The sequence below is a fragment of the Vespa velutina genome, chromosome 11 (assembly GCF_912470025.1).
Source record: "Vespa velutina chromosome 11, iVesVel2.1, whole genome shotgun sequence".
NCBI lineage: Eukaryota > Metazoa > Arthropoda > Insecta > Hymenoptera > Vespidae > Vespa > Vespa velutina.
The window spans coordinates 4,282,167-4,293,008 of record NC_062198.1 but is presented as its reverse complement, the minus strand read 5'-3'; the positions used below and the strand labels follow the sequence as shown (position 1 = coordinate 4,293,008).

Sequence of the window (10,842 nt, the reverse complement as noted above, 5' to 3'; positions counted from 1 at the left end):
GAATTTCCATTTTTGTATTATAACAGTTCCATTCACAATTTTCGAAGATTTTCGTTTTTAAAAATTGCTATATACTTAGCAAAAATTAATTCTATATTTGTATCACATTATAATATGATGGTACAATACCAGGATATATTACTTGCGTAGAATCTCTACAAGTACTAGCAGGGAATCCATTAATGCCATCGCAATCGACCAATTTTAATGTTTTATCGAAGCATATTCGAATTTCATAAATATATTCTTCCTCTTTTTCCTTCAATAAGTAATTAAATCATTAGAGATTGTGATTTATTGAATGAAATTTTTCAAATTCAATTAAATATATTTACCTCGTTATGAGCACACACTATTTCTGCTGTTTTACCTATAATTTTCTTTATTCCATTCGATATATCTTCTATCGCATAACTGCGACCAGGTACGATATTTATTTTCCCAAGAACATGTTTCATATCATAAATGTCCAATAGTTCAAGTCCCTTTTGAAAATATTTAAGTTCACTGTTCAAAGCTGGAAGTACAATAGCACAAGTACCGTGTTTGTTCCATTCGTGGCGCCAAAGGGAATACGTATCCTTTTCATTTTGTACATCGATCCATTTTGTTTCCAATTCACTTTTTATTGGCGTCAAAGTATTCGCGTTAAATGGCAAAGAATTGTTACAGAAATTTGGACCGTCGGTATGATACTTCGTTGGCCATATACCATGAATCGACCATTCGTCGTCCTTGGGCAATGCGCAGGCATGCGACTCTGACTTTTCCTTCCATAAGTAACACACCGTTTGCGGCCAGTGTTGAGTGAAAATTAAAACGTCGAAGTAGTTTGGATCTTCTATTTTATTTTGACATTTAGAACGTCGTATTCTAGGTAAAAAGGAAAAAAAAAAAAAAAAGAAAAAAAAAAGAAAAAAAAGAAGAAGAAGCTTTCATAAACGAACATTCATTTCAATTTGGATTTAATTTTATAATATTCTATACTATCTTATCGTTCCTATTTCAAAATTGCATTAATACAGTATTTGAATATATTAAATGTCTAAGTAGTATAGATTAGATTTTGTTTTCGAATATTATATTGAAATAATACGAATAATAATACGTATAAAATATATTAGCAATGTGTTCTCATAATTGAATAATGGATCTTGTTAATATTTCTTCAACATATTTTTGTTATAACGATGATGAATATCATCATACTGTGAATATGTTGTAGAATAGAATTCAATTGCCTTATATAACATTCGGAAACGTTAATACGCCAGAATGAATTGTATTACTCACCCATAACTATGATTAAATAGAAATAAGACAAGAAGACACGTGATAATCTTGTTCGAAAGCATGCTGTTAGCAGCTGCGAGCTTCTTCAGCAATAAAAGTAGACTGAACTGCTTGTAATCTTTGCTTTTGCTCGTCGCTTATACGCACTATTCTACTCCCACTACTATTTTTAATTTTACCCCACCATTTTGACTAAATTGTAGAATAGAAGATAGCCCTTTGCTTCAGTGATGCACAAACTATCAATTACGATCACTTTTAGGGATACAATAATTGATAAATTTTTATAAATTTTTATCTATAATAATAATTAAATTCAAAAGTGTTAATTTTTAATTTTTTTCTTTTTCTTTTTCTTTTTTTTTTCTTTTTTAATAAAAATAAAATTATATTTACTAATGTAATGAAGAAAATATATTAAGAATTATCTAAAATTACTCTAACATCTATAAATAATTTGCGCACCACTGGTTTACCTGAACGACAGGTGCGTTTCAACAGGTTTACGGATAAACACTATCTCTTTCTCTCTTTCTCTCTCTCTCTCTCTCTCTCTCTCTCTCCTCTCTTTCTCTCCCTCCCCTTAAACGATATGGATAAGAAAACAAAGATTTTAAAGAATTGTGTAATGTCTAAGAAATTCATTATTCTTATCGTTTTAATTTGCATAATATTTTAATATTTATTTTATTCATTTACTTTGCTATAGTAAGTAAAAAAAATGAAAGCATTGAATACATTCTTCCGTACGTATGTCACGTTAGAAGAGCTGCAAGGTTCGTTCTTTTAGCTGACAATGTACAAAATTGCTTTTGCTAACATACCAATGAAGTATCATTATCCATTCATGAAGAAGTATATAGTTAAATATGTACTTCTTAGTTCTTGCTTTGTTGAATAACACATTCTATTGATTTTATCGTATCTTTTATCATGTTTATTTCAATGACTTTTCTAATTCAACAATTTTTTTTAAATAGATGAAAGATTATTTATCAGCGTTAAATATTATCAATGGACTCGCTGTGGTTTTTTTTTTTTTTTTTATGACTGTAATATTACATTCAGTTCCTTCGATTATACAACCCGATGTACACAACCGTATTGTTCATTTTCTTCGTAATACGATGGCAGCACAATTGAAAATGAAAAAAATTTATTACTTTTTTACTTCAAATATCTAACATATAAATTTTATTCTCAAATACGAATTTGTTCTCATTTTGAAATTAATCAATAATTATGCATCAATAATCAGTAAAAATAATCGAATAATCGATTGACTCGTCGTTTGTACATATTTGTTATAATAATTGTACGAATTCAAAATGTAACTTTACGGTATAAATTATTAATTTTAAATCTTCAAATTTGTACAAACTTCAGCAATAAGGTATATTACAATAATCAATTTTGTTGGTAATGTAGAAAATGATTTGATCGTTGATAAAGAAAGTATTTTGGATTAATCTAAAGTTTGCAATAAATCTAATTAAGATATTTATAATGCCAATGATCAATTATTTTTAACATTTTTATTCGAAATGTCTCTTGATTTGAGTACAAAAATTCTATAAAATATCTTAAAAGCTATACGTTTTTTGAAAGAAGAATATGCCGAAACAAATCTCTACGTTCTTTCACAATTGAATTTGTGAAACTCGAAATTTGTTTAAACGTTTAGAATCATATAGAAATTCCATGTGTATTCATAAACTGTCGAATGTTTATGTAATATTAAATACAAAATAATTTTAATTGAATATTTCAAAAGGTTTCAATTTAAGACTCGTTGTTCGCAAGTAACGTCATCAAGAAGCAAACGAATACAATAACTTTAATAGTTATTGAGTTAGTTTCGTTTTACATTTCGACGACTAAACATCGAAATTCTCTCTTTCTAAACGGATAGAATTAAATAATTAATATTATCGATAATTTTAGAATTATTTAAAAAATTTATGACGTACGAGGAGTGTAACTAATTAAAATTTAAATAATAATCAATTTTATTTAAACATAACATAGCTTGGTAACAAGCAATTTAAACTTTGAACCCAAAGTTATTGCTTTCAATAATAATATTAGCAAAAAAAAAAATGGACTTCATCATCTTGAGACAAAATTTTTTTTCTTTTCGTTCATCGTGCAAATTTCAATGAAGACTTAAAGAATGTATCATCGAGTAAATATGATGTATTCTCGTACGGTTTTATCATCGATTTTTACACGGGAATACGTGTAGGATAGGGAAAACAGTCATGTGTATATTCCGAGTGCGTGGGTGTTCGCGAGCGCAATTAAAAATCCTATCGTGGATTGCGTTATATTGTACGAATTTTCGATTAGAAAATCATCACGTGAACGCGGATTTTAAAGTAGAGTCATCCGACAGCCCATGGGTCTTCAGAAGCAGCAACCTCCACGTGGTGAGACCTGGGTCGGTATTATTTGCGATATATCGAAATCTAAATTTAGATTATATAGCACAAGTATTACCGGGCGAATGGCTGCTTATTTCAGTGCGCTTTCAAAATCTTTTCTTTCTAATTTTAACTAAACATTAAAATATTTATATTTTACATCGTTAATTATAATTCGATAGATAAAGGAAAATTCTAAAATAAATTCTTAGGGAAACGCACTGAAAAAAAGTCGACTTTTTCTTCTTCTTCTTTTTTTTTTTTTTTTTTTTTTCTTTTATTGTTCTTCATTCTCATTTAATTTAATTTTCTTTTTTCTAATTATATTAAGAAAAATAGAAATTTGTTACATAAACACAGTGATGATACGATATGATTCATTCTCTTGTTTAGCGTATTTGAATAATCGATTTTTTGTAATTAATAAATTTTTCATTATTTTTATATATAAGTAAAATAATTTTATTTCTCATTTTTAAAATTATATTTGTTATTACATAGACTTCTTATGATTTTATTTGTAAAAAAAAAAAAAAAGATGGAATATACCGTAATGGATAGCTGGATATGGGATTAGGTATATTCAATGTAAGAAAATGTTTGCAGCAGGTGATCGCTTATCTAATTTTACTATTTTATTTGCCGTCTACATCTACATGAACTATCTAGAGACGTGTATCGCGTACGAGGGAGAATCAGTAGGAGTGGTATATAGAAAAGATGATTTTTTATTTTGTAGAAGAAAGAAATGTTTTCATATACAGATAATAGACTTATATTTTGTTAAATGAAACGCTGTCAATTGTTCTGACTATTAATAGGTAGATTATCCTGCCTATAATTATAGCAATCCATGTAAACGTATACAAAAGAATACAAAAAGGGAGAAAATTTAAATGCTTCGATTTTTAGCGAGACGATTGTTATTTCACAGCAAGGCCAAAGGAAAAAATTTTAATAATCGAATGAAAACAATATGGACAGAGCAAAATATTATCGGCGAACTGTCGTAAATGCTATGTGCAAAATTTTTACATATTTTTCTTTTTCCCTTCACTCCTTTTGTATTTAAAATTTATTTGTTAAACATTATTTCGCACGCGATTTCCAACGACACGCATTGTCTAAAGTATTTAACTTTATGCAAAACTCTTTGATTTCTTTCATTTTTATTAGTAACATAAGAAACATATCCAGAGAGAGAGAGAGAGAGAGAGAGAGAGAGAGAGAGAGAGAGAGAGAGAGAGAGAGAGAGAGAGAGAGAGAGAGAGAGAGAGAGGAAAGAGCGTGTTATCAAACGATACAGTGATTCATGAAACTGTTCCGATGTTTACAAAAATGCATCTCTACCTATTGTATCTCTATTTACTATTTTTTTTTTTTTTTACTTTTATTCCTTTTCTATACTTCGATAAGCCACAAATAATATATTCACGCAAAATTGAATAATTTTATGAGAAAGAGCATAATCACGAATCTAGGTACACGACCGCTGCTGCTATTCATACTTAAAGTTAAAAGGAAAGAGCAGGATAACAAAAAAAAAAAAAAAAATACAGAAGACAGGGTGGATCGAAGAATTACAAAACTACCTTTAGATTAAATATTAAATTAACTAAATATTTACGGATTAATGGCTCGATTAAATACAATAAAAATGTACCATTGTAAACATACAAAATCGTGGATACATCAAGGACCTGTTTCGATTCTTGATAAACCCTTCTCTTAACATTTTTGGTTAATTCATTCTTGTCTTTTATCGTCTTATTAATTTAATTCTGTGTGTGCGTTTTTCTTGTTTTTTTTTTCTTTCTTTTTTCTTTTTTTTTTCTTTTTTTTTTTCCTTTTTTTTTCTTAACATGTTAGTATTATTAGTTTCTCTCGGGAGAAGAGTTTTTCTTAGAGAAGAGAGACAGATCCTCAGACTAGGCTCGTGTTCTAGCGTAAACTATGAAAAAAAAAAAAAAACGCGAGCAATATCTCGCTATTAAAATTACGAATTAAATTAAAATATACGTCGCGCAACAGTTCAAATCTACGTTCTCTTTCGATACAGTTATCTCATTCATAGGACATTATGCACGTTATGTTACATCACAAAATACGAAATTACATTTGCTTTACATGTCGACGGTATCGCAAAGTAATGCGTTTTTTTTTTTTTGCTCAAACCTTTAGCACGACATTCGTATCATCGTTTCTTCGTATCATCATCCTGTACTTTCTCGCGTTCAAAGGGAAATAGGAAATGGAGGGAAGATAAATTCAAAGATAGATAGTTCCTTTGAAGTCGGAAATGATCGACGGAGATCGTATCCCAAGGAAAGTTTTAACAGGCTGATTCTAATCGATCCGACCTACTTACTTTCTTCGAATCATGTTACGTTTATAAGTAGAATAGAAGTGTGCGTGATCGGACGTTCAAATAAACATGAGCCATCAGAAATGAGTTTTATTCTATCGTCGATGTATTTTTTTTTTTTCCGGAGCTAATAAGTTCGTATATTAAAAAAGAAAGGTAACTAAAAGAGAAAATGAAATTGTAGAGAAAGAGAAAGGGTGGGGGACGATAATCAGAACGTGATCATGCGACTTCTATCATCTAAGAATGGCGTAATACATTTTATACATAATCGCGTATGTGTGAGAATATATATATATATATATTTTATACATACATATATATATATATATATATATATATATATATATATATACATGTATATCATATAGTAAGTCTCTCCGTCAAAGGCACTTGAAAAAAAAAAAAAGACAAAGTAAATGGCACCGTCGGGTTATAGCGCATTACGTTGCGCTCATTATTCCTGCTTTTTTCGTTGTTTGTTTCTTCTATCGTCAAGTCAATTGTTTTTCTTTTTCTAACTCCTATATCGATGATTGAAGCTCATACCGAAATTGGCCATCGCATCGAACTTGTCCCTCTTTCTAGGACATTTACCTTCTCGTCTCATATACTCACCATATTCACAGATAGGTATTGCACATTCGATATTTTGAATACACCTGTAAATATAATAATGTTAGAATTTGATAATATAATAAATCATAGAGCTAAGTCAATATATTCATTTAGAATTTATGATTAAACTTACAATCTGTCGCTCAAAGAAAAATATCCCTTTCCACGTTTCGTTTTGATGCAGTTTTGATTATGTTCGTAACAGTAACATTGGCACTCTCCGTCCGGCGTGATTTTCGGCGTGAATTCCGAGGGACATCGGCACCTATTCGATCATTTATAATTTCTACTTTAGATTTATTTACGTATATCGCAATTTACAATGAATTCATTTAGATTTAATAGACTCACGATTTTCTTGGCGGTGCTCTCCTCATATTTTGCGGCTGCGGAGAGAGCTGATGATGCCGGTAGAATCTCTGCTCGACGGACTTCTCGTTCGTATCGTATTCTATTTTCTCTACACACTCGCATTCCGTGTGATTGTAAAAAGATAATCTTTCAACCACGCTTGTACCAACGATGTTTGTCATCTGTGAAAAGAAAGAAAGAAAAAAAAAAAAAAAGGATATAATTACATTGTAACTTAAATGTCGAATCTTGTCTAATTTTGGTCAATTCATCATTTATACATTAAATACATAGTACGATTTCATGGATATCGCTCGTTCTCTGCGAGTTTTAATTCAAAAATAGGAAATTTACTCGATTAAATCGATTCTAGTAGTAGCAAACATCTGGACGCAAACTGGCGTTTGTTCCAGTTCGTTAATCGTGCTATTTGAACGCGTCGGGTGATGCGAATAGATTCCGGAATAAAATCGTGAGTTGATAAAAAATGTTACTAACGATCGTTCGGTATCACTTCGGTACTAATTGAGCTCAATTAACCTGGCTCTCTCGTTCTGTTCTTATAAAACGAGTGCGAGCAAGACGCAGACGAATAGAGATGATCCGCGTTACGGGGAGTCGCGTTTAAATATGTCTTTAATTGACTTTAATTGCCCTAAGTCAATGTTTGCACGTATATACCGATTTCCGCTTGGATATCTTACGTGATTCGATTATGGCGATTTTCCTTCTCTCTTCTTTTATTTTTACGTCTCATTTCTCTCTGCACTTTTTTTGTTTTTCTTGTTGCTATAATAGTCACTGTTAAATCAGACACGATCGGCAAATTAAACATTTATACTCTCAAGTCATTTCTTGCTTCAATAACCTCAATGAAGACATTAAGAAGGAATAAAGCCTCAGGAAACATTATCCTTAAGTGTCTCGATGAATAATTGTCTTGCTATTATTGGTCTAAAAAAAAAAAAAAAAAAAAAAAAAAAAAAAAAAAAAAAAAAAAAACCAAGAAAGAAAGAAAAAAGAAGAAAAGAGAACACAAAAAGGAAAAAGAAAATAAATCCAAAGGGATCACGAAGATCGTATGATCGATTGCTCGGTTAACTTAGACACGGTACTCGAACGAGTTGTTTGCTCGATGACAATAGGCTAGCGGAACGAAATGCGGTGATCGTAGACTCGAAGGTGCCACCGATCAATCGCGTCACGATTACGTTTATGGAATTTCGTGGTGGGGATGTGGCGATCACGAAACTATTTCGAGCTTGAACCAACATTATTTATTAATCCTGGCGTATCTTGTAAATTATAAAGGAAAGACTAACGAAACTAAAAAAGAATAGAAATCATTTAAAGAACGTGTTCAGAACTTTAAGCGAACTAACATAGCAGTAGATATTTTCTGTCATGGTTATATATTTTTCTTATCATTAAATCGACATCAAGGATAGTCATCAATTTTCGATCGAATGCAATCGGTTTCTTTTCTTAGGTTGTATTTTCTATTAAGTAGATATTTGTTATTCCATTTGAACTTGGTTAAAGGAATAAATGATAATAATGGTGTATTGTCGTTAAAGAACAAAGGGCAGATATTCCGATGCGAATGCATTAAGAGAAATCCGAATAAAAAGGGATACGAGCAAACGAGTGACAAATTACGATTCTGGATTCCGAGGGTGGTTTATTTCTTTTATTCTTTCTTATTAAACGTCTTACATGCTCTCATCGTGTCTGAATCCTTTTCTCTCTTTTTCATTTTCCTTTTTATTCTTGGTCGCTGACAAAGCGCAAAGATCCGGGCAGGATCCTTGCAATACGAGTTGCATCTATAGACGCTTCTTTCTCTTTCTCTTTCTCTTTCTCTTTCTCCTTCTCCTCCTCCTCCTCCTCTTCCTCCTTCTCCTCTTTTCTTCTTTCTTTCTTTTTTTCTTTCTTTCTTTCTTTCTTTCCTTCATTCGTTCGTCCGTTCCTTCTTTCTTTCACGTACATCCTGTCAAGTCGGTACACCAGGATTGAGATTCGCGATCGTCCCTGACGGATAGTCTGGCCGAGAGATCGTGGTCATAAATTTTATGTCCCAGAGACACACGAAGGATAAACTCTTGAAGTTACCTCCATAGTTTCGAATAAATTCTCTGGTATAATGTCTACATAATGTCTGTGGTTATGTAGTAGTTTTCAGAGTACGAAAAATTTTGTATGGAATCGATCACTTTCCGAACTAACAATTTCTGAATTTATTAATAATCGAATGAACTGTTTTCTATTAGACAACATCCATTATTAGGTATAAAGTTAGCTCGGAGCTTGTCGCCGTAAGGGGTTATTGATCTTTTACCATAAGGACGGATTCTCGATCGTTCCTCGAGCCACCCCCATAGTTTGCTTCGTGACAGCCGAAAGGAAGATTACAGAGCGGCTCGAGATAGAAATCGGATCGGTCGAGGAGAATCGAAAGTCTCTCGAATCCGATAACGATCTGAAAGTATTCCGAATGTCAATCGTAACAGGAAGTTAAAGTAGGTACGTACTTATAAAAGTAAGTAAACGAACTTCGATCGGAGATACGATTATTGCTGATTTTCAATGCTTTCTCGATCGAGGAGATAATTTAAAAATTTCTCAAGGAGAGGGGGGGGGTATTTTTCTGTCTTCCCTTTTTTTTCGTTTTTCTTTTTTTTTTTTTTTTTTTTTTTTTTTTAATCGCCATAGTTAAGTACGATGTTTAGGATCGATCGTTTCGATAGATCGTCTTTCGTTTTTCACGAGGGCAAAGATTTCCGTGATTTTGCATAGAACACGAGCTCGTAAAGTTCACGCGGGTTGACTCATGGTAAATGGTGAATCCAGGAATTTAATCCCCGCTAGGACAATCTCCTCCGGGTGGGAAAAGAGCAGCTGACCGGACGGCTCATTAACATTCGCCGTATCTTGCCGGGGGCACCCACTCGTGAATGAAACACAAGAAGAAGGCACGAAATCACGTGCGGACGAGAACGGCGAGCGGTGAACCGTGCGAAGAGAGCATGGCTTCCACTCGGAAGCCTATCCTACGATTTCGACGTTGCTCACGAATTTCATCCTCGTGCCTTCGCAAGGATCGTTCCTTCGTTCGATCATGATCGACACGCTTCGACGACGTTTTCGTGTTCTCTCATGGTAAAATACAAATCGTTTCTAATTTCTCGTTTGTTCGATTGAATATGAACACGGACAATATATATATAACTGACAATATATTTTTAATTTTTAATTATTCGGGTAGTTACTTGAAATTTTTTTTATTATTATTTTTTTTTTCTTCCTTTTTCTTTTCTTTTTTACTTGCGTTTCTCGGTCCTCGATAAGTTTTACTTTATTACGGAAGATACGTTACGATATATTTAAGATATTTTAACGTATAATTCAAAGAGATCGTGATGTATAATCGATGTAATCGTTTCTTTTCGATTTGTCGTTTTTGATCATTGCGATTACTTAAGGAACTTTCTCGATGGTATGTCGGGGGAGATAATATCTCCACTTTGGAAAGTAACCTCGTGGGCGTCGAATCGTGTGATACCAGAAGGAGATTTGATAAATACGACGCGTTTTCCTTACAGCTCGTTCTCACGCGATTCCATCGATTTTTATGCCAATCCGAGACGCACTTTCGCTCTTCCATGAAAACGAAGGAACTTTTCTGTACTTATGAATAATATTTTCTTAACTTCCATTTTCTCCGTATTCTTTCGTTTTATGATATAATAAAGATATACATATCTTCGGCATCGATTTTATCAATTTTAAGAG

General features: G+C 32.2%; 3 protein-coding genes across 6 annotated transcripts in view; 1 reads left to right on the top strand and 2 right to left on the bottom strand.

Moving 5' to 3' along the window:
- The window catches only part of LOC124953048 (UBX domain-containing protein 1), a 2,527-nt gene extending 2,172 nt beyond the window's left edge, over positions 1–355 (top strand). The window contains exon 7 of the mRNA XM_047503881.1: positions 1–355. This exon is cut by the window's left edge and continues 476 nt beyond it. The gene's annotated coding sequence lies outside the window, so the exon portion shown is untranslated.
- LOC124953050 (ribonuclease Oy) overlaps positions 1–3,943 on the bottom strand; it is a 4,050-nt gene extending 107 nt beyond the window's left edge. Inside the window, exons 1-3 of the mRNA XM_047503886.1 lie at positions 1,294–3,943; positions 336–873; positions 1–259 (exon numbers count right to left, since the gene is read on the bottom strand). The exon at positions 1–259 is cut by the window's left edge and continues 107 nt beyond it. Of these exons, the coding sequence (XP_047359842.1) occupies positions 92–259; positions 336–873; positions 1,294–1,355 (768 nt within the window). The 5' untranslated portion in view covers positions 1,356–3,943 and the 3' untranslated portion in view covers positions 1–91. The remainder of the gene's footprint in view (positions 260–335; positions 874–1,293) is intronic.
- A 386-nt stretch (positions 3,944–4,329) lies between these two features.
- Positions 4,330–10,842, bottom strand: part of LOC124953045 (calponin homology domain-containing protein DDB_G0272472-like) — a 70,116-nt gene continuing 63,603 nt past the window's right edge. For 3 of the 4 annotated variants that reach the window (XR_007102103.1, XR_007102104.1, XR_007102105.1), the window contains one exon: positions 7,142–7,232. Coding sequence is in view for 1 of the 4 variants with exons in the window: in XM_047503873.1 (XP_047359829.1) it covers positions 6,599–6,743; positions 6,833–6,964; positions 7,051–7,232 (459 nt within the window). In the remaining 3 variants the exon portion in view is untranslated. Of the gene's footprint in view, positions 6,744–6,832; positions 6,965–7,050; positions 7,233–10,842 lie in introns of those variants that run through there. The other variant, XM_047503873.1, reaches the window with a different exon arrangement.